A 24979-nucleotide genomic window follows, 5' to 3' on the forward strand; every position below is an offset into this window, starting at 1 on the left:
TGTCTCAGTCATATTTACTTCTGAGTTACAATAGCCTCATCTTCAAAGTGCCGCTGAGTGGGACAGTACACTTGCAAAGTATCACTGTCGCTCACTCAGACCTAATACCCTTCTCCAGGCATCTAATAGGTGAACATTTTACCAGACCCCACTACAGTGCCTGTTACACAGAACAGCAGTAATTGAATTTCAATGGTATATACAGTTCATATTATGTGTTTTTTCCAGAAACTGTACACTAAGACTGCTGATGTCTGGCTGGATGGAACAGCAAAGCTTCTCCTTAAATCTGGTGGCAGTAATAGACTGTTCTCCTCTTTCTTCCTCAGGTACTTCATCTCTCCATTGCCTGCCACGTAACCGCTTCTGCCAGGAAGAAGGGATGGTCCATGCCTCCCCTTTCCCTTGGCCCCAGTCTGCTTTCACCAGGGAGCAGGAGCCGCCTTTTTTTTTCCTCTCCCCTACCTCCTTTTTTTAATTATTTTTTCCCTTCTAATCAGTCAATGAGGAAATAAAAAGCTTACACCACATCTTTCACTAGACAGTGGCAGGTACAAAAGTTTTCTTGCAGTGCAGGTTCCTAGCAGGGGGACCTTGGTCAGGCAAGAAGGCTAGGCAGGCCAGGGGCAGCAGTGCTCGGCCCAGGCGCCCGATCCCTGCTACAGGGCAGCGGCACCTCACTACCTTCCGTCTACAGCCCGTGCGTGCCTTGGTGGAGAGTTACTGCGTCATTCACAGTCCGACATATCTTCTGTTTATATCATATTTGGATTTATAATAGTATTATAAAAAGTATTTAAATATAATAGTATTATAAATTTAGAGTCAAGTTTTAAACAAAGTGATAAAAGTATCATCACTCAAGTTTTAAGTTTTCTGTAACGCCAAAATCAACAGCACTGCAAGGGAAGAAAAACTAGTGCTGAATATTAGATTTGTAGGTAGAAGCACCATTTCTCATAAAGGGATTATTTCCCTGCCTCTTTGTTCTTTTCAAGATCAGTTTTGGTTACTTTAGCAAGATGCTATATGCATAATATCTGCACTGTGCTGAAAAGCTTGGACAAGTTCACGTTTTGATCAGGCAATGTAATTGAAGGGCTAAACAACTGAAGAGATGTGATATTATAAATTTACTTCTAAAAGCTTTTAGCTAACCAACTTAAATCATAGCTTGTCAATCAGCTTAGGCAACTGATCAAAATAGTGACATATAAAGAACAACACAGTAAAAGTTTCAGGAAACATTTTATTAATGTACAGTTTTATTTAGCAATGTACAATAGACATTTTAGTTTTCCATGTGTTTCATGTGTTTCATTTCCTTGAAGCATGGTAAATGCTTGTTCATATACAAAACTACATGATGCTTTCTTATAAGGACCAGAAATCACGAAAATCTAAGTACTACAGTATATTTTGTAGTGATTAAACATGTTGTCCAGAAGAGTAACCAGCTACTTCAGAGAAGCACTTCTAAAAAATGTTTCTGGGCATGTTCAGATGCATCTGTTCATAAATAATGATTGGTTTGCTCAAGTCCATTATACTGCTGAGTACAACTGTCTCCAATATAAAATACCGTTTCAATATATTTCTCCACATGGACAACTAGAGTCTTGTCATATTTATTTTTAACTAAGGCAAATATAAATTTACAAGTAAAGTAACTTTAGAATTTATTCAGAATAATTATTTTTCAACCAAAAACTTTGCTTTGGACAATGCAGAAGTATATTGCAAGTGACATTCTGCAGCAGAAGCTGGAGGCTTGCAAACAGCAACTAAGGACTAAATATCAGCAATACACACTTTTACAAGAACTCTGACCAATCTGAATGTTAACATGAAAGACCAGATACTTTAAGTTTGTGTGCCTGTCAAACAATTTAAACTTCCACACAAAAAAGATATCCCACAGAACACAGTATTTCAGAAAGCATATGAGACAGTGGCATGACATTCAGATTAAATTGGCAGCTGAAATTTAACATCCACCTGAGCCTGTTTTGCTAGGTTTACTATTTCAGAGAGTTTCACCACCTGGAAAGAGAAAAATAAACACTTCATTTTCAAACACTCCTATGTTGTCTGAGTTGGACAAGATAATAATTTTAAACAAAGTAGTGGCAGAGAATAGAATAAGATTCTTAGTGTTTAAAAACAACAACCACCATCACCCAACACACTGACCTAGTTCAGTGCTTCTTAACCACCTTTAATTGAAGAATTAGCCAAGCCTTTCAGAAAATAAAACCCAGACCATCTCACACAGTTATACAATGTCTGGTTCTCATTTACAACCAAGCAGATAGCAAGCTAAATGCTGCGAGTTCACCACTTTATCTACCATGCTGCTGGACAGCAGGGTAGGCACACAGAAGACTGTAGGGTTGCCTATTTACAAGGGATTTTAAATATCTAGGATCTTTTCCTCCTGTAAGTTTTTGTTACAATCACTTCTGGACCATACTCTTGATACCTTGCAGAGTCTCAACTCCTCTTGCATAACTAGTCAGAATTTGTTTGAATTAATTCCTGTTAGAATCAAATACTACAATTGAGCAAGAGGACCATCAGGAAAGAGAAGACTCAGAACTGTAAGTTTCCCCATGATACAAAATCCACCAGATCCCTTCTAATGTTTCCTACTCCACATTACCTAACTGCAAAAGCATCTAAAGTCCTAGTTAACAAAAACAGTCTATAAACATGTATTGAATATGTAGGTCCAACAAAACAAAAAACCTTTTAACATCTCTGGTTATAATCACTATAATCACTCCTTGGAATTCTCAACTCATTACGCTGATTCTATTTGTTGTTTGTTTATCCTGCTCCTTCCATCACCTTACGTAAAGCTATTTAAGGAACTACCTACGTACAACATGCAAATACAACTGTAATCCTTTCAAAAAGGGCCTCTACAGACAGTCCTAGCAGGATTTTACACCGTTCTCTAAAATGGGAGGACATACTGTCAGGCCAAGCAGATTCTTCCTCCAAGTGACCCACAGCTGCTTCTGGAGCTTCAGCCTCAGGAAGCAAAATAACAAGCAACAACCTGTCTGGCTATATAACTACCTTACAAGGTAACAGGGCAATCAAGCAGGTGTGGCCTTAACTATGCACACTGAAATATATTACTATATCAGAGGAAGTGTTACCTTGCATTTTTCAGCAATCTAGATTTAAGTATTTTCTTCCAATTTACAAAACTAAGTTCTTATCCATTCCTTGTCAAGGTAGATAACTGATCTGGTAGTTTACCTACTCCCTTTTTTTTAAATAAACTTTTTTTTAAAAAAAATCTTATTTTTCAAGGTGGGTGGGAGAGGGGATTGAAGTCCCAAATACAGAAACTTTTGGAATGTAATAGCTTCTGATTACATAGTTCCTTGCTTTTAAAATTATGTACCTATTAATTTGTGAAACATTTGCTGCAAGGCCTTGATTATAACTGACACTGTGATTCATCCTAGGATACTTTTAGTTGAATGAAAGGAGTTTCGCTTTTGAATATTCTGTAACAGATGCTGTGTTCTGAATGTAAACAGCTCTCTTACCATTTTAGCAGCTTCATCCAAGTCATCACAGGCAAGGATTTTGAGGCTGCTAGCTGTTATTAAAGCTTTGGCATCATCAACCCGTGTACCTTAAGAAACAGATAAAAATGCAACTCTTACTGAAGAGCATACTATTGCTTTCAGAATATGCTTATATTTTCTAGTGAAGGTGTTGCAGAAGTAAGCTGGTGGATAAAGCTAGAAGACAGCTATTTCAGTATTTAAAAGAATAGGAAATCTCTATTAACTGAAGTTGTCAATCCTTAACTCCTAAATTCTAGGTTTGCCTTATTTTTCCACAGTCTTCAACTTACAGGCAACTTGCTATGCAAAATATAAGCTTAAGAATATTTTTCAGTACAGATAGATATAGACTTACCACCCACTGAAGAATACTCACCTTGCAACCGTACCACAATAGGTATTTTTAGATCCAAATCCTTTACTGCCATAATGATACCTTGTGCAATCACATCACATCGCATAATGCCACCAAAAATATTTACCAGAATAGCCAGTACCTATAGAATAAATGACAATATTCAAATTAAAAATGACCAGAGGCACAGCAGATAAAAGTAGCACTCAGCCTTTCAATTTGGCAAAAATTCAAGTTCTAGAAGTGCAATGAGGGCCTCAGCCCAAAAAAGTGAATATCCATGTTATAGAGAACTTCAGGAGCAAAAGTAGAGTTCACATACAGCAGGATATTTACTTCAGGAAAATGTTTTTGCAAAAACACCTGTCCCTGGAAATTTCCACATTTGTCCTTCAAGTCAGCATGAGATGCAGGAAATAGCCATTTCCCTTACAGAGAATACAAGCTGTAAGTAAATAACTTTAAAAGAAACACAAACATTTTCTGCACTAACCCATAGCTGCTTATGACTAGTCATACTCAGAATATTCTAGAGAGCACTGCTTTTCTTCAAGCAATTCAGATGAAATCTCAGCCATTAAAGACATTTAACTACTCAGTTTGTCAACATTTTAATACTCCCCTTTCTAACATTATCTAAGCAGAGATATCTTCCACACTAGTTCCTCAGCATACTGAAGAAACTGCCCTGAAGAACACAGAAAATACACAAAACTCATATGCAAGACACTGTATATATTTTACCACAAAAGTTAACATGTTTAGAGGTAAGACATTTGAAATATTTTTCATTCAGAAGGACCAAGTCTGAGCTTAAGGAAAAGACTTTTGCTACTTAAGTAGTAGAAAGGAAGGGTGAAAAGATTGCAGTCAGTCGGTGAAATGTGGAAAAAAGTAGGAGCAAAAAGATGGACAGCCTTAGAACACAGAATAAACCTAACAAGGCAAGACATTGTGCAGCTGGCACACAGTAGCTTGGTTCTCATTTTCTTATAATTAAACTGGCTCATCTGTGTCACACTGTTCTTGCTTCTGTTCCCAGAGGGTAGTAGCAATCTAGACCGGCACCTACGAGGCTTTTCCAAACAGTCTCTGAACTAGACCCCGCTAGAATCCAGTCCATGCCACCAGTGGGCTGTACTGCTGTTTTACTTTAAGCACCAGAATCCCAGCCAGTCACCTTTCTGATAAGAAAAGTTAGCAGCTGAAGACAGTCAGAAAGGAAAAGATAGTAGAAATTGTGCTTGAACAGCATCTCATGAGTCAGCAGACAATGCGGCATTGCAAGAACTTGTCTTCTAAATTGTCAGTCTCCAGCTTTTTGCTCCCTCCTTCTTCTTGTTTGAGGACCATCTTCCTTTTCCCTCAAATGTTCTGTGCCTGTGTCCTTTGCTCTCTCCTCAGTTTGTTGAAAACAGGTAAATGTAACATACCATTAACAGTTCCTGCAAGGCATGCCCACCTTGTTACCTCCTTTTTTGCTGTTTGTTTTTAAGAAGTCCCAAACTGACTTCCAGTTCCCATTTGAAATGGTCAACTCTTACAAAGAAAGTCAAGCCAGTCTCCCATTATCTTTCTGGTATGGTAAAGTTCTTCCCCTGGTTACAAGCAATTTATTATTCTAATACTGTTCAAGCATCTCTGGGAAATTTTGAATAAGACACAGCATTAATGGCCCTCCAAGCCCATTATGAAGTTATTTTATCTTATATTATCATATAATTAGTACCTCAGAATCTTATTGTTTGTGTATAGCCCAGAATATCCACCCTACAACTCCATGTGAAAATCAGATCCAGCCGCAAAACAGGCACCCAAGTGCAAAAAAAAAAAAAAAAAGAAAGAAAAGTAATGGAAATCTATCTGAAAACTTGAAAACTGGTTTCTGCTTAAACAGGAGGTGGAGGGAATTTCAGACTCAAAAAGATTTCTGGGAAAGATTCAAATACAGCTGTCACTTCAATGAGGGAAGCTGGGGGAAAACAAATGACCTACTCAATATTCAGCAGAAGAATATCTTTTTAAAAGGAGAAATAAAACTTCAGAACTTTTTCAAGTCTTCTTCATCTGTGTCAAGATTTAGCTAACATCTCCATTTTCTTCTCTTTTTAACTCTACACTTGTAAAACTTGTTTTCTAGAAGATATATACTAAGCATTACACTTTAAAATATAACTTGTTTTTCCATCATATTTGACCTTGACATGGCAACTCTTCCCTCACCTTTTTATCAGAGGTAATAAGTTTAAAGGCTTCTGTTACTTGTTGGACTGTAGCGCCACCACCAACATCTAGGAAGTTTGCTGGAGTTCCTCCATGAAGTTTAATTATATCCATTGTGGCCATAGCTAAACCAGCACCATTGACTATAAGAAAATAAAGGTTACATTTATCAATTCAGTTTGTAAACGACTTTTAGTGGATTTAATATTCATTAAATAGGACATACCTAAACAGCCTATGTTTCCATCTAATCCTATATAGTTGAGATCAGCTTTTGCTGCATCCCTGTCTCTCTGATCTTCCTGCGTCCAGTCTTGCATATCAAAGATCTTCTTCTGACGATAAGCTGAATTACTGTCAAAATTTATCTTTGCATCCATACACATCACTGAAAGGAAAGAAGAAAAAAAAATCAACATGTCATTTAACAGCATTGCTACTAAAATAATAGGTCAATTGTTACATGAACATGTTAAGAATATGTGAATATGTGAAGAATATGGTGGTTAGCTCATGCAATGCCAACTTAAGTTTTGCTGAAATTACACATTTCACAGTAGGTATGACTGCCAGATGCTCTCCAGCTACCCACACAGACAACCAGTTATGTCCCTTTAATTGTGCAAACAGCAAAATATAATAATATTTCTTAAGACGCTCAAAAAAAGCTCCACAACAAGGTTTTTGATAAATCTGAGCAAATTGTGTTTAAATAGTTAGCATCAGGTTAATCCTACAGAAGGCCTTTTGTTTTGGGGGGAGGTTGTTTTTTTGTTTGGTTGTTTTACTCATCTTAGATTTCTGCTTCTAAACTAAATATATACAGAGAGTGAGTGCTGTGATACACAGCAGAAAAAGCTAGCCAAGTTGGAAGAAAAGCTGTCAGAAGAACACACACAAAACAAAGTTTCACTTAGATATAGCAGTTGAAATAGAAAATATAGAGTATTCTTCATACTACAACACAGTTACTGAGGACAGGGGAGAATTCCCCAACTTCCTTTGGCTTAGCCAACTTCATAATACTAACCCTAGATTCATTGATACATATATCTCAGTGTTTGGTACAATGTCCTCTTCAACATAGCTCTTGTACTGAACTGTCTATATAAAACTATTATCTACATAGTAAAAATTAGTATTGGAACTCTGCTCTCTTACAACATCATATTGTGTTTCAAGGACAATACTAAGTACTCTTTTTCTGTATGTACAAATGTAAAAACTTCATTTCCACCCTTCACTACAGATTTTATAAAAATGACAAAATAAGAGAAACAAAGGTGAGATACTGCTTCATATGGTTGTAAAGCCCTACCAACAACCAACAAGCGCATTCATTTAAGTGAATGACTTAAAAAAAAAAGCAGAGTAAAGGTGGAATAATTGTAAACTTGGACTAAGGAGCTACATTCATGATTAAATTTAAAATTGTTACACCTGAATTCAAGTACAAACATTCTCCACAGATTTTTTCTTGTTGTTGAAAGAGGAATTGGTCAGGATGGGATATTAGCCAACTTCTCTACAAATAGATATACTAAGAATCTGGTTTAAAAAAGAGAGACAGAGAGAGACGGGGGGGGGGGAGGGAGGGAGGGGGGCAGGGGAGAAAGAAATCACTTGAACACCCATTGTCCTTAAAATACATTGTCAAAATCAGCCATTCTGCTGCATAAGTAATAAAGGCAGAAAATATTTAGAAGTTGCTACTGTTCTGGCTACCTTTTCAGTACCAACTGAATACCCAAAGGGGCTCAAGCTTTAAATCATGAACTTTGAAAAGATCCAGTGTCTAGAAATGCCTTATGCTGGGTACCCAAACAGATGATGTGGCTTTAAAAGAAGGAAAAGAAAGAAAGAAAGAAAAAGAGCCACTATTTAAACTTTAGATGATACTTAGCAACTAAGAGCAGACACTTGCTATGCTTAGATTCTGAGATTTATTTGTTACATTAAATTCATTTCTCAACGTAGCATGTTGTAGACAGCTGACGTTTTAGTAGAAGTCAGTGAATAGCAACTATCTTAGATTTGCAAAAACATAACCTGTTACAAGAATAACATGAAGAGAAGAAACATTACCAACTCCTGATGCATCTTCCACCATAGGGTTTATTTCAATCATGGTAGCATCATATTTCAGAAAAAGATTATATAATTTGATCATATTCTCAGCTGCTTCATCCACCAGGTTAGGAGGAAATCCCATTTTTTGGGCAAGCTGAAAGTAGAAGAATGGTTATCTTAACTGATATTCAGTTTTGGATTTACAGTTACAAATCAGCAATCTCTCTTTTGCTATTATTTCAGTGTCAACAGAATTTGTAGAGCTTCTCCTACCTTCCAGAAAAGTAGTAACTCTTGGGTTTGAAAAGATTTTTTTTTAATATTAAAGACTGCACTTATCCAACAAGAGAGATAATAAAATTAGAGATCAGTATTATATACACCTTTACAAATATATATAAAATATTGCTATGCAGAGTTAGTTTTATATTAACTACCAAACTGAAAATATTTAAGTATCTAGTACAAATGGTTTCAAGTGTCAAAAAGGGGTTTAAGACAACTCAGCAGGCTCAATGCATGTACACTTTATAAAATTAGAAACAGCACTCCTATCCTCACTAATGTGTACTTTTCCACATTAACAATTACCCTAACAGCTTGCTCCTTTTTTATGCCTTCTACTATGTCAATGGGTTCCTTAATTATCGCATCAGGATTCTCTGCAGCAACATCTTCAATATTAACACCACCCTGAGAACTGCCTATCAGCACAGGACCCTAGAACAAGAAGGGGGAAAAAAAAGCATAAGTAATTTTATACCATATCATTGAAACTTAGTTCTTCCCAAAAGATACTTCACAAAAATAAAACCATGTTGTTAGTTGAAAAATCTGGATTTGGACAAATTACTTGTATGATCTTACTGAACAGAATGTTGCTATTTTTTTTATTAAATACAGCTATACATATCCTTTGAATAATATTTTCCAATTTGTAAGGTGTATCTTAGGTTCAACTTCTTGTAACAAGGAAAACTTTCTTTTGTACATCCCATATCAACAGATGAATTAACATACAGATACTGGTTTGAAATTTTGATAGAAAGATTCAAATTAGTTGTCATGTGTTTTATCTTCTAGGTTAAACTGTCACTAGAGAAGGAACAACCTTATTTCTCCTTTCTCCACATGCCTACACAAACACACATCAAAGCCAAGGCACTCATTCATTCACCCTGTCATGCTCAATTATTCAACAATAGAATAAATTAGATATCTGAAACTGATGACAATCTTAGCAGAGAAAAAACAAAAAAAGCTTCTGTCTCCATCTCAACAGAAGCATCAAGGACTCACCACCATGATATCTGAAAAATCTCTCACTGAGGGATCAGTTCTCCAGTTTACAGTCAAGATATACTCACTTGTGTCATCTCAACTACCTTTCCTTCTCACCAGCTATGCATAGATTATGACAGCTGGAGTACTCAGGCAGCATTTCCTATTAGCACAAGTTTTAAACATTAAAACAGCCTTATAGCTGCTGACAGTTAATTGCAGAAAGTGTGACGGTGGTTCACAGAACATCTAGCAACCACTCCACTCCCCTCCCATCACAATTCTTCCAACCAGGAACACGTAGATGGTGAATTATCCTAAATCAAGCAGCAAGGTTCAGCACGACTTTTCAGGATATTCACATCCTGAGCACAGTCAGAAAGCTACAAACATGACAGAAAAATAATTCCACTAATCCTTTGGTACTGTTAACCCATGTGAACAGTTTTGCTTAAGACATAAGTCGTTCTGTCCCACTGATGAACAACACCTTGAGATACAAAGTTCCACTTTTAACCGACTATTCTTATAACTCTTTTTTCCCCCTTAACTGAAGAGGTTTGCAGCAACAGAAATAAAAAATACATGTTACTCAACCTTTACATTTCCCTCTTTTGAAAGATATTTCCTCATCATCATAATCCTAGACAAGTTATAGAAATTATAAACATATCTAAAAACAAAAAAATAAAAACTGAACAGTAAAAATAAGGAACATCCCTATCAAAAAACCAATAACCTTCAAAATTATGTTCAATATACACTAATACAATTTTTGTTTAAGATTATGGCAAGAGCAAGTTAGAAAAATATATTTTTGTTCTCTCCCTAATTTGCTTAAATTCAGTTTCAGTAAATTTTCTTTCAATAAGCATGCTTGCTTGAAGAGTACAAAATTTCAGATTACAAAATCCAGTCATTTGTAGTATTTTATTGCCACCTTGTGGTAAATCTGGTATGGATACTATACCATTCTGCTCTTCCCAGTTTTTATACAATATGACAGAATACAGGTGCCCAACTCTCTTAATTGTACTAAAACCCAAGAAATATTATATTTACTTATCAGAAATAATACTATGAAGGAAGAGGAAGGAACAAACACAATATTTAACTACTAATTTTGTAAATAAACAACAGAAAGACTAGTTTCCTTATTAACCCACACAAAATGATTTCATATTCATGGCTGAGATACTTCTCTCAAACTACAAAGAGCTATGCTTCCATCAACTCTAAAGCACCGGAGCAGACTAACCTCAGTTTATAGGGCTTCAGAAGACAAAGTTTCGAGATCTGTTTTACCATGATTTTGGTAAAGTAATTTAGCAATTCATTTTCTTTGCTTGAGAACAGAACAGTATTCTGCCAGATTATACACCAACAGGTTTGAGGAACTGGTTTTGCATCATAGCCTAAAATCTACATACCACTACACAGAACGTAAGAGCTTGAAAGACTGTGGTTTTCCTCATCTGCAAGCTCTGAAGACAGACCTCCAGACCCAAATTTTCTTTTCAGATCCTGAATAGTACCATAAGAAAGCTACCAGCACTTCCAGAATTATGAGGGATGCTTCTGTATCCCTCCAACAATCTCTGCACACTGGGGGACAAGGATGCCTGATTTATCCAGAACCATTGGCTTTTACTTACCCTGTTTCTAACACACTTAAGTAGTGTGAAAATGTGCATGTGTGTGGAGAGCAATATTTTTTAACTAAACTCTACTATAAGCATATGGTAGATAAGTGTAAACTTTAAAAATAAAACAACCTCTTTCTTTCCACTCATCTCTCCCTTCACCAAGCAACTCTGAATTTCAGTTGGTGCTACCAACAGTCATTTATTATTCTCTAAATTTGAATTGTAACACAACATTGTAAAACATTCATAATGCTAAGGCAATCATACAGTCAAGAGATTCTGGTAAAGGAAGTTCAGCTCATGTATATTTGAGTTTCAGATACAAGTGACCCCTACAGTGAACAATGTATTTTTTTTTAACTTTTAAATCAACTTAATTGAGTTCTATTTCTAGTATTACTCACTTGAAATGACCTTTCCATTGTTATCGCAAAATAGTATTCTCTCCTGGGATATCTGCGCTCACAGATAAATACTTGATTGCATATCCTGCCCTTTTCTCCTGTCTGCTTGGTAAACAACTTCTTTCCAATCATTTTGGAGGAGATATCTTTTGCTTCTTCTGGACTAGAATACAAGAAGCTCAGAATGTGACAAAGAAACCACTGGGAAAACAGAAGTAGCATAAAAAAAATTTACCTAGTTTTTGTTATTTTTTAAACTTAATAATTAAAACATTCGTTTTAAACTACTCAACAGCTTCAACTCATTCTTAACATAAAATTTTGAAGTTTTTCCACTTGGTTGGATAATTTAGAAGTGACTTACGAAAAAACTATTTTCACTCCTCCTTTGAGGCCACCTTCAAATGTTCCTTTTCCTCTACCACCAGCTAAAACCTGTGCTTTTACCACAAGGTCCTTTGAACCTAGAATGAAAGAAAACCCACAATTTGACATCTGTGACTCCTAAAACAATTTGCCCCAGATAGAATAATAAAGGCGCTTTTCATTTTATTCCCTCCTCCCCAAATTCAAAACACAAATACGTAAATCAAAAACTGTATCATAACTCACACAGAATATCCCCAAAATCCCAAACCAACCACAAACTGCAGTTTTAGGCTGTTCTGTGAACAAACCTTGGTGAGTCAGTATTCAAAAAACATCCTTCATCTTTGCATGTTCTGATTTATTAACACATTTGTCTGAATCACAAGTGATTAAGCCATCAGTAGGAAAGGGTTGGTATCTCACAGACTATTAACAAGATTAAATTTAATTTTCCTCAGACAAATAAGAATACTTTAGGTTTTCACTTTAACCATTATCTTCTTAGCAATGATGCAACTTACCCAAGTTAATTGTATGTCCACTAAGGCTCCCATTCAGCAGAGCACCGATGCTTAAGTTTGAGTGCTTTGCAGAAGTCAGAGGCCTATGCAAATCCACTATTTTTCTCAGAAGAAGCAGAGCAAGCCTTTTAGTTAATTATCTTTAACTAAATTGTTGAGTGTTTTAAAATTCCTTTCCAAAATACTCTTCTAGGTAGGGAAGGCTGTACATTTGCATTTTTAAAGTACTATTTAAGAATAAAATCATGATCAACTGGGATATTCTACAGTGTCACTGAAAAATAAAAAGCAAATAAAGTGTATCAAGTCATTTAGAGTGATAATGGAGGAAAAACAAAGCTCTGAGACACTATTCAAGTTTAATTACACTCTGAATACACTGCAGAAAGCAACTAGACTGCAAAATACAAGAGCTGCCCCATCCATATTTGTGTGGCCCATTGCATCTTGTTCCATGCTGCAGTTAGCTTAGCCACTTTGGTCTTTCTGGACAAAGAAAGAACTTGCTGTCCTCTCAGATGTGAAAAGGAACCTTGGAAAAGCATCAGAGAAATTACAGGACGCTAGCAAAACTAGCCTCTGTGCATACTGAGAAGGACAATGTCAAGACACCAAGAAGCTGTATTAATTCAAATTTTAACCTACATACTATAAGCCCAGATGGAATAAAATAGGTAGAGTATTAGAAGTTAATGTGGTTATAGCTAAGGGAATGCTCAAGTTACTACTCCCAATTAGCTACTTGTAGATTTTATTTCATTGTCAGGATGAACTAACAGAGATCTTTAAATTCACAACTGGTATGAAGCTCTTTGGCATGAGAAGCATGACAGTTATACACATGCAAGTTGTACGTAGATTTATTATGGTCTCTTATTATCTAAGATTTAATTCAGTTCTTGAAGGTAACTTTCTTAGTCTACTTGATTTTCACTACTCAGTAGCTATAAGAAGTTTCATGGAAGCCATGCAAAACAAGACTTTGGTCTTTTTTTTATTCATGAGACCAACCTTTATGCAATTACTTTAAGTGCAGTTTGCTTGCTTTCAGAAAGACTAAACGTCATCATGAAGAGGATTAAAAATAGTAGCTTTATGGACAAATTAAAACTACATACTCCAGCATGCAAGCTAAAAAATAATATTCCACTCATTTAAACAAAACTTATCTTCTACATGTGCACAAACACAACATTTGGATGCATATCACTTTTGAGTGTTACCATGAAATGGAGGGAAATAATTTCCTCTCTGTGAAGAGATTCAAAAAAGACATTTGCTCCTCTGCTCAAAGGGGATCTATATGGAAACTTGTACAAGGTTTTGAGGATCCTGACATTCAAATATTTAACATTCAAAATATTTGCAGTATTACTTAATTTACTATTTTAAGCTTTCCATAGAAGTCTGGCATCACAGAAAGATTCAGTATTTATATACTCAGCAATCAAGACCAAGAAATTCCACTAACAGACCCTTAGGAAGTTGAGAGGAGGGTCTTATTTCTCCACCCTACATCCTACCTTTCATCTCCTACACTAGTTTAGAATGCAAAAGCTGCTTCTACAGAGAAGTTTTCATGAAGTCACCTGTAAGTACCTTCATGGTAGGGTTTATTCCTCACAGCAATAAATATCAAAATACGAACAAGTCCAAATCAGATGCCAATAAAGCTCTGATGAGATCTAATCTGAAACTTTATGTCCAGCTTTGGGCACAATCATAGCAGTAATCTTCAGTTGGAAAGAACAGTTACCAAGATGATCAGTGAACTGAAAAGTCTCTCTTACGAGAAGGGACTAAAAGAGTCTGGCACTTCTTTTAATCTAGCAAAAGAGACTGAAGCAAAAACCTGATTACTGTCATTAACCATACCTGGTGAAGGACAGAACAAAAGAGGAAAAAGACTTCTGCAAGTATCAATACACTCTGTTACATGCTGTATATATGTCAGCTGAAAACAAACACCACCTACCAAGTAAAGTCAGGGTTTTTTTTAATAAAAATAAAAAAAGATGCTTATTTACATAGACAACAGTGGAAGGCATGAGAAGACATGGAGGCAGAATCAGGAGGTTCAAAAAGAAATTAGACAAATTCTTGAACAACAGCTCTGTAAGCACACACTAAAAAGACTAGGCAGAGATGTCACGTCTAACACGGCTAATACAATTACGGATGCTGGCGTTAGGTGAGTGGTATGGACTGCAGAAAATAGCCAAGCGCACATTCTCCCTGAATAGCCTGTTCTTTCGCTACCATGAGGCAGAATACTTGGCAGGATGCACGACTGGCCTGATTGCATAGCATCAGGCAATTTACAAGCAATTAAACTTCACAGATAGAGCTGAAATCAAATTAAAGGTATCATGACATGAGATAACCACAACTTGACCCACACAAAAAGCTTATTATTCAATAAACTTTTTTTTTCCTACAGCTCTTATTTAAAGTGGCTGTAAAACCACAGATGACAGAAACGTTTGGTCATACACATCACCTGCAGCATAACAACTGCAGCACTACCACACAGTCTGACACAGTCATTCCCACAGTAGAGAAAACTGTTGCTATACAAAGCCCTACAAAGAAATGGAAAGGATAAACTGACACCATTTTCAACTTAGTGTAAATGGCTGTGCCCTTCTTCATTTTATTTACACTGCTTTGAAATACTGCTACCCTTTTATTTAGATGAAAAAACAGTAGTCTCTGCCCAGGTGCAGGTATCCACGTACGTAGTTACAACAGTTTAGTTATAACTACTCCACTAGTTACAACTAGTATCTCTAGTACTCTGATAGTTACACTAACACAAGTACTCTAGTAGTTACAACCACTTTAACAACGCCTGTCCTGTTTCCTGTCTTCAGCTTTTCACTGCAGTTTACTTGCTTATACCAGCACAAGCAGTCATGCCATCAAGAATACCAGAAAAAGTAATAACTTAAAGCAAAAGCTGATCTAGTAGACTTCCACAAGCCTGTGCACGCTGTGACAGCACTAGCACATGCACAAGGACACAGAAGTGCACAGACCAGAAAGCTGGACTGCTGCTTTCAGCAGTGGTTAAAGCTTTGGCATTAACCCTGGGCACTAGATCAACAAACTTTTCACTACAGCTAAGGTCTCAGACAAGCAAGCTACAGAGGCAAACAAGCTACAGATGCAACACAAAGCTCAGTAGGCTCTTGTTAAGAGCAATAACATTTCCATGTTAATTGGAGTTAATAAAACAGACTGAAAAGCATCAGGAAGTGTTCAGAAAATTAGAGTAGACACCAATGAGAAGAACAAGTGCCTGAAATCAGTAAAACATTGAGCTAGCATCTGTTCAGGACAACCAAATCTATATAGTAATACTGTAGGTTTCATCTACGGCAATGGATTACTAGCTGGACAACAAAAGTAAGGAGGAAATGCAACCACGAAACAGCCTGATTTTATTTCAAGCAATATTGGTATTTTTTGATTGGAAGGAATAATTTCCGAATTCACAACCTGAGCTTTCAAATTACAAGAAGGACACCTTCCTACAAACACTGATCTAGGAAGTACAGTACAATCTTATGATAAATTTATTCAAGAGGCAAGAAGGATTGCTGTTCTCTCTCTGACATTTTCTGTGGAAGCACAAAGTCTGATGATTATGACAATGACACTCTCGCAAGTATACAAGACTAATGTGTTCCGATAAAACAAGCAACAGGTTTGGGTAAATAATTAAAATAGTAAGAGACAGAGATAGGGTAACAGCACAAATGTCAATCAAGTCCTTAACTACCAGTCAGCTGCAAACTTACCCTGCGACAGAAACAGAAACTCATATCTCCTGCCTCATTAATTCTGTATTTAAAAGCTTTTAGTTCCTGGAAGAATTGCTATTCAATTGTAATGCAAACCAATCTTTTCTTATTGCAAAGATATAATAAAAATTCTACATTTAGAATTTTTACATATCATTGTACTTATTGGAACCAAGGAAGGAAAAGACAGGCTTGGCAACTAACAATGCATTATTAACAGAAGTCTCACTATAAAAGGCATGCCAATCCTTACTCCGAATACACAGGCAGAGAATGTCTTAGGAGCATACCGTCTATGTTTTGTTCAGTTCTAACTAGTTATTACTTATTTTCAAAACATTTTTTTCAGCATTTGAAACTTTCAAATACTAGATGAATCATTACATGCAAACTAAAAGTATGATTACTGAGACAATTATATGCTAGGAATCTTCATACTTTCATTGAAGGAATTGTATCAGTCTGAAGAGCAAACAAGATGTTTCATGCCTATTAAAAAATATTATTTTCTAAGCAAATGCATTCTTCCATTAATTAAATAACCGCATCAAATTTTTCATCAACCTGCAAGTCAGGCTTGTTTTGGCAATGGCTTAAATCAAGCAATTAAAAAACAGCAATCAAAGTTATTTGAATTAATGAATTATCATCATCAATACACTTCGATATTAGGACTTCAAGAGAATGAAGCGTTATGAAGAGAAGCAAAGACTGAAGCAAAACGTAACCTTCAGATGTCAAAAAACAGTGTTTGCCAGAAATGCAGTGAGTTTTGACTTCCTAGACTACTAGTGCTGGTTATCTAGAGACTTTGGCCAGGTAAATAGAAACATGCTTGAAAAAACTACTTAGTATCCTTAGTAAATCTGATCATTACAGCAGATTTATTTGAACGCTTCAGTGATCAGGGATTTCTGCACAAGTTTGTCTCTTGGAACACCATCCATGTCTTCTAACGTCTCAATAAACTCCTCTGTCTGGAGTTTCAGATTCTAAAGACAACCTAAAAGACAATCAGTTAATGCATGCAAGGAGGTAACTCCCAAACAAGGAAAACTGTTAATGGCAAAACAGCCATGAAGTACTAGGAACAATAAATTAGATGTGAGCTTTCAGTGTGACACAGAAAGAAAAAAATAATTATAATCAAGACTACCAATGAAGATGTGGCATGCTCTGAGACAACAACACAAGCTTCTGGGCAATCCTGTCTGGTATACCAAAGCTTCTGAAGCATAAATAAAAAGCTCGTACTTTGCCTAGTTACACATTTTAGTAAACTTTGGTTTCTGACTAAAGCAAGCCTGAGATCAACAAATTGATTTATAAATCTACATAGGTTTATGCATTACTTTTTTTTTAAATGGGTACAGAGTGTACATTAGAGAATATACAGAAAAAGAATAAACACACTCAATAGAATTTAAAGCTCTTAAGAGACAGATCTAATAATTATGGAACTGTCTGCAGGAATGCAGCTAAGCCAATTACTTGAGTCATTCTGCAGAAAATATACAAAAACATCCCTCCTTATAAACTACGCTGATAAAGAGATAGACTAGATCTTTTAAACTGCAGTAGCAGTACAGAGGACTCCATTGCTTTAAGTTGTCTTTCAAGGACTCTGGTTCAGAAAAGCGTAAGAATGCTCAGTGTCACAACGTTTCCTATTCTATACAGCTTATTTTATTTACTAAGATTTGAAAGTCGGCCAGGAACATTAAGGTCTAGGACTTAATATGTTAAAATCCTACAACACTGCCAGAAAAACAAAGATGCTTCAAGATATTAATCGCTTCAGAAATCCTACCTCAAATCATCAAGAATAAAAATTTATGCTTTATATCAGCAGAAAGGTAGACTTTTCTACGGGCATACAGCAGTCACTCCCTTCTACCCAAACAACTGTTAGTAGAGGAAGGTGTCAGAATGCATCAAGACTTCAGTTACAGGGATACATACACTTTCAGAGGAGCTGTCTCAGCAACCTGCAATACTATAAGCCTGTAGTTTTGAAGAGCATGTTCTTGCTGAGCTATGTGCTATCGCACAGATGACACAGCTGTTCTTCAATCAATAGTCATGGGATTTATTAGTTACGATCTTGACAGCAAATGCCTATCATCTCCTAAATCAGCACCAGTCATTACAAACATTAGCTACAATGCACAGATATGCTGAGAGGAAACAAACTTAGAGGCTCTTCATCAAGAGGCTTTCTGTCTTACGAATACTCTGGAACAGAAGTTATTCAACTCACTTATTTAACATTTAAGTAAGACATCCGTGTAACCTATGAAGAGCCATATATTGCAAGACCACAGATGACTAGAAAAATTAAAAAAAAAGATCAATAAGATCTTTAAAGACGGCATCAGATACAAGTCTTCTGAGTGGAATGGATTTTTTCAGCAGCACAATTTAGATCTGAGTTCTAAGAGACTGAATGGAGACAGTGAACTACTGCAGGAAAATTAAGAGAGTAGCAACATTTATAGAAGGTCCAAAACTGTCCTGAGTGACTGAATTACTCAACGTTAATTGTTCTGAAAGAAGAGAGTTCTGTGAACTACTATGTGATAATACCTCACTTGAAATGACATAAAGCTACAAAAGGCAAATAAATATGAAAAGAAAAAGCTATATGAAAACCAATATTGTAATAATGTGTCCAACCTTCCCACTACAGAACAAAAAAGTATTTTTTTTCTTACTCCTAACAGAAGATAAACAAAAAGCAGCTACAGAAACACAGTCAGAAGAGGAGTTTGAGTTAAGAAAGTATTTGAAGAAATCTGGTACCAGAAGCTAAGGAATCAAATTTTGGGAAAAAAATAGAATTTTGAAGTTGCTTGCTTAAGACTGAATTCATAAGTGATCTGTCATCATTGCTCAAAAGCTTCTCAAATCATCTAATTTCATCTCATGTTAGAGATGTTCAAGTTGGCATTTTACTTCACATAAGTTTCAAAATTGCTTTACATATAGGGAAGCTAATTTGCTCTACTTAGGACACTTTGGACTTTAGCAGAAAAAAAAATAGTACAAGAACCTGAAGAAATGAGGGGAGGGTGGAATGCTTTCTGATGTCCTGATTATTTCAACTTGCTTCAGACCTCAAGATAAATATAACTTCGGATGAAATAAAAATAAATGTTATCTTTTTATTATTTAGGAGTTTCCTCTTTCAACTAAGCTCTAAGAGAAACAGCAACATTACTATGTATCAGCCTGATTCTACCTCATGTTAGTTTGCAGTGAGAGTAAGCTTTGGCTTTGTTTATATAAGAGGGTTACACTGATACAGCTAAAATAGAACAGTCTCTGTTAATGAAAAGGATGCTTTTGTTATTAACCTACACCAGCATAAGAAGTTACCTATCTCTAACTGGAATGAGGTATTTGCAAAAGAAAAGAAAACTGGTGTCAAAAATTCAAGTTTACAGAGAGCAGGTTTCTGACAAAATGTTATCAGGAGAGTGTGGATCAGCACTACAGAGATAGTTGGTAATACTGCTTGCTCTATCTTTGTAACATTTTAGGCAAACATTTGAAAAAACAGTTTAGCACACAAAGTGAAGCAAAAGGTAATCTTATTATCTACTTGCAACAACTCTTACACAATAAAAGTAAACAATGAACAGGTGGACAATACCTATTTTTTTCACTCTCTTAGGGATTGGATTTATATACATATTGAAGGTAAACAAATGGAGAAATGGAGTCTATATTAACAAAGAAAATCAAAATACTATAGCAAAGGATAACCTGTCACTATTTAGAATGAGTTCTGAATAATGTTTAAACAATGCCTCAAAACCCAGGCTCCTATAGTACGCTCTCCATTTGGTCAGTCTTCCTTTCTCTTCTCTAGTACCAAGCAAAGCCAGTCTGTGCCAAAAACCAACTTAAAGGAAAATATATACAGCAAACATCCAGAAGCCCAGATTTCCTTAACTTTTGCTTAAACAGTACTTCACAACTTCACTTTCCCTACCCCGAGAAGCTGCACAGCATCCATTCACCAGATAAGACATACCTGTGATGCCACATGGATGATATAGAGCTATACAACAGCAATCACAGATGTATCTACTTCACTATAGATCTTCTCTCAGAAAAAGGTACAAAAAAAGGAATCCTGACTCACAACATTCTCCTATCGTCTAGCAAAGAGACATAGACTCATCTCATCTGCCACCAGCGGAAAGTCTATGCAGATATTAACACAAGCAAAAGGGTATGCTGTATTTGTGAAGCTCACATCATACTACAAGCTCATCCCTAACTAGAGGTGAGGCACTAAATTTTTAAACTATTCTCAGAGTAGTAAAAACAAAAGTATTTTAACAAGTTTCCTTTGCACTGATGGTTTTTTTTTTTTTTTTTTTTTTTTTTTTTTTTTTTGGTACCAGTTACTTTGTAATGGGAACAAGGCAAAGGAGATAAGCAGACAGTATCTGAATTTCTAGGCCATCAGGTCTGAAGGGAAAGAGGCTTTTCAATTCTTTTGTACATTATAAAGCAGTATAACTCACTCTAGAAAAGAATTCTTCTTTGTCAGATCTCGCTCTTTGAATTAAATCTACACACAAAGCAGAAATGAATCTAACAAAATATATAACCTCTGGAATCGTGGTCTAAAGAGGCTTAGGCTTTTATATATGAGAATGGAATGTAACAAGTAACGACTTCCATTAAAATCTTGTGACAAGCCTAACACATTTTATTTTTCCAGAAGAAAAAAAGTTCTGAAGTAAACTATATAAATTAGCATTGCAGATAGAAAGAATAGAAGCTGACTTGTATATTAGATCCTAATTAAAATCAAAATTTTAGAGACAGGTGGTAGGTAAAGAGCTGAATCAATGGAGAGTCAAGTCCTAAATTAAAGCCTAAATCTGAGTAAGTATTTAAGCACCAGGCAAAGCAGACTGGATGCTTTTTCACTAGCAAGCCAGGAATCTAGCATATAACTACAAGCCAATACAGTTCTTCCCTTCTACAAGAAAGGAGTAGTTGTATTCTGCTGCGACAGCACGTCCACAAAAGGACAGGATTTTTCCCTTCTGCAGTATAAAGGTATGTATCCTTTGAATTCTCTGATCTGTTGGGAGTTCTGGACTTACCTATCATGACCACTGAAACTATTCACACAAGATTTCCTCTGTCTAGCTTGAGAGGGGAAATGCAGGATTTGCACAAACCAGAGTGCATTACACATCTCAAAGAAGTCTAGGTACATAATATGATTTATATTTTCCCCATTCTCTCAAAATACATTCCTTCTAAACAAGGATCAAAAATTACCCTAAAAGCATTTGCAGAGTTTGGGGTATGGAAATAATGGTGCTGCTAATATACCTTCATATCCTTCCCTGGAAGGAGGATCAAGTGTCTCTCAACCTAAATTTCAGGAATGGAGTATAACTGCATAAGCCCTTCTCAATGCAAAAACAAGAGTTTGCTCACTGTTTGCTTGTGCATTGTGCAGTCTTAGGCATTAGAAAACTTCAGATTATGTCAGCATGTAAATATTCAAATCTTCAAGAAAGTTTATCCATGGGAAAGGCTCTCTTTAAGAGAAGGTATATTCAGAACTCCAAGAAATGTCTTACCGGGAAAGACAGAAAAAGTAGTTACACCTCGCATCAACTCCCATATCTATATTGTATATGCTCTCTTTAATATTATACCTATTTCTTTTGCTATTTTGTAAGCTTCTTCTGGTGTTCTTGCAACTAGTCCATGTGGAACAGAAATGCCAGCCTCTTGCAACAGTCCCATGCTCAAGTATTCATGTAGTGACAGCCTCCTCTGTTGTTGCTGTTGCACCTGAAACCGATGGTTATTGAGTATTCCTGGACTTCCACCAAGTACCTGAAGGAGGAGGGAAAAAAAATATCAAAGAACATGACTGTATTTTAAACAAACAATTCTCTTGCTTAGCTTTTTCTTAAGAAGTCTATTTTTTAAACAAGTATAGTTTAGTGTACCAGTATAAACATCTGAACACTAAATCCTAGGATTCTTGTATATCGCTCTTCCACATTAGTCATTCATACCCAGTCTAGGTTTTTATTGGGGCACAGCTGGGGCAGTTGCTAGCAGCAACTAGCAAGGGCTGGCACGGTTAAAACACCTTTGAGTGTTTAGTTAGTATTTAAGTACTTCAAGGAATATAGTTGTAGGGGAAAAAATATCTTCAGTGAGTCTGGAAAAATAAAAAAACAGAAGAAAAGCACACAGAATAGATCTGTTCAAAAATTCTAGTAGATTATCTCCTGTCAAGCTAAGGGAACTAAGCTCTGGGAAGGAGGGGCAGTAAGAACTACTTTACATCAATCTTAGAGGTGGTACATGGTGTGATGCAGCAAATTTGCTACAGAACAGACTGTCTAGCCTTCATATGAACATTAGGAAACAGAAAACTAGAGATAACCAGTTTCAAACATCAATATTGAATCAGAAGTTTGACAGAAGTGCAAGATAACTTTAACATTTCAAATACTAAGTAAAAGAAAAGTCTAGAAAGCTCCAGCTGGGAGTAAATGATTCCTTAATTTCTTCTACAAAACTAATGTACAGGACTGAGAATTTCTGACTGGATACTTCATGTACAGCAACACCAGGAGAATTTTTTTTATAAAACATCACAAGTCTTATAAGTACATGAACTGATGACATGATGATATGACTACATGAACTACATGAACTGATGGACTTTGAGAGAGAGATTTCCAAAATATAACTTGTAAAGTAACTATATTTCATAGCTTAAAAAAAAAAAAAAAAAAAAAAAAAAAAAAAAGAAAAGAAAAAAAGAAATCTCAACCACAACTGTCAAAAATACTTGTGGCATTTTATATTTCACTGTAAAAGAATATGACCTTAACTTTACATATATACAAAACAGTAAACCTACTGAACTCAGTCAATTTACCTACATTGATTAGAGGTGAAAGATTAAAGGTATGAAAAGTATAAAACAGACCTGAATACAAGTAAGACTTTATCTTTGATTAAAAGAAAGTATTATTGGGTAGAAGTAACACAAAAAAGTCAATCTGTATTGGGAAATTCATAATACACTAGAGTTTATTTAATTTTAAATGGGCATGCTGACAACGCAAGAGTCTTACTATGGCATTTCAGTCTAGCAAATCGTCAGAACCTATTTAATCTCCGAAGGATTCCTTCTGCAAGCACCAGGCTCTTTTCTTGGCATCAGACCCAAGCAAGAGGTGCCGACTGCTGTGGCTGCTGTTTCTGGAGCTGACTGACGGCCGTTGCCCTCAAAGACTGCAGCGTAACACGAGAGGGCAACGCACAGCGACCTTCCTCCGGAGGGGGAAGGAGAAGAGTCGCACGGAGGATTTTACACTTTAGACTCGCCAGCCCTCTTCTTTTCTCCCCCCTCCCACCTCCCCACGGGTGCTATAGTCATGAACGAGATCACGCTCCAAAGAAGGATTCACGGGAGGCAAGGGCAGCCCAACAGGACTGCTAGGGAGAGGCGAGCTGGGAGAAGCGTGTTTCCTAGCACAGCCCAGTCCCGCGGGTGACTCGCCTGGTGGCGGTGATGGAAATATCGGAATTTTCAAATAAGTCAGGAGAAGCGGGGAAGAGGGGGTGGAAGAGATGGAAACGGGAACCTCGCCGGGAAGACCTGCCGCAAGCCACAACGGGGCAGCGGCCGGGGAGAGGAGGGGCGCGTACGTCAAAGACAGACGGACGGACGGACGGACGGACGGCCACGGGGAGGGGAGGCGGTGGGCGGCCACCCCCAACGGCTGCTCCCTCACAGGGGCGACCCCAACGGCGGCCGCGCCCGGCTCGCCGCCGGCCGGCCGGCCCCGCTCCCGCTCCCCCCCCCCCCCTCCGCCTGCCTGGCCCGGCTCGGCCCCCCGCCGCTCCCCAGCGCTCGCTACCTTCGCCGTGGCGGTGCCCAGCGCGGCGCGGAAGCCGTTGCCCCTCAGCCCGGCCGACACCCGGCTGCAGATCATGGAGGCCGCCATGGCTAAGCCCCTTCGCCCTCAGGAGCCCCTTGCAGCGCGCATGCGCCACCATCGAGAGCGGGCGGGGGAGCAGAGCGAACGCGAATGGGGTGGGGGAGGAAGCGCTTGCGCCGCTCCTCTTCCTCAAAAACAACGGCCTAGGGGGCGCCTCTATGGTCTCCCTGGGCGGCGGCCGTGCCGCCCCCTGGCGCGGAGGACTGCGGCAGGGCAGCAGGGTTTCCAGGCTGGGTCGGAAGGGGACATCGGCGACCGTGTTTACTCCGAAGGGTGGGGTTTTTTCCCCTTCGTTTTTTATGATGTCTTCATGGAAAAAGGAAACAAATCATTTGTCAAATTGAAGACCCAATGTTTATACGTAATTATTTTGACAACCATGTTTACTCCCCCAGTCTACCAGACTTGGTACATGATGCAAATAAAATAATAATTTTTGCCTCATGCAGCTTACAGCTGTGTGTCTGCTTTTGCAAATTAGCGTGCATATATTGATACCGAGCCTAAAGGAACAGGCTGGTTCCTCCTGTGTGGAGGCAGGGCTGATGACTGTGTTGAGTCTGGCAAGATAAAGTTTAAGATGTGAAGTCCTTGAGTAGAGTAGATACAGGAACTTCTGCTGGCTGCAACGTTTTTTTCATACAATTAAATATTGTGTAACCAGGCCAAGAGTAAACAGAGCACACATAAGAAATAAGTTCA

At 37.3% G+C, this 24979-nt stretch overlaps 1 protein-coding gene across 1 annotated transcript; it reads right to left on the minus strand.

The window, feature by feature from the left end:
* Positions 1 to 1235: 1235 nt before the first annotated feature.
* On the minus strand, positions 1236 to 24333 carry SUCLA2 (succinate-CoA ligase ADP-forming subunit beta). Its single transcript, XM_062567001.1, has 11 exons — positions 24197 to 24333; positions 21962 to 22145; positions 11934 to 12033; positions 11570 to 11732; positions 8830 to 8958; positions 8254 to 8392; positions 6395 to 6556; positions 6169 to 6311; positions 3967 to 4087; positions 3567 to 3655; positions 1236 to 2043 (listed from the first exon to the last, which is right to left on the minus strand). Exons 1-11 carry the CDS (start codon positions 24281 to 24283, stop codon positions 1969 to 1971), a joined length of 1392 nt encoding a protein of 463 aa, XP_062422985.1. The 5' UTR covers positions 24284 to 24333; the 3' UTR covers positions 1236 to 1968.
* Positions 24334 to 24979: the final 646 nt, after the last annotated feature.

Source organism: Rhea pennata, chromosome 1 (assembly GCF_028389875.1).
Source record: "Rhea pennata isolate bPtePen1 chromosome 1, bPtePen1.pri, whole genome shotgun sequence".
Taxonomy (NCBI): Eukaryota; Metazoa; Chordata; class Aves; order Rheiformes; family Rheidae; genus Rhea; species Rhea pennata.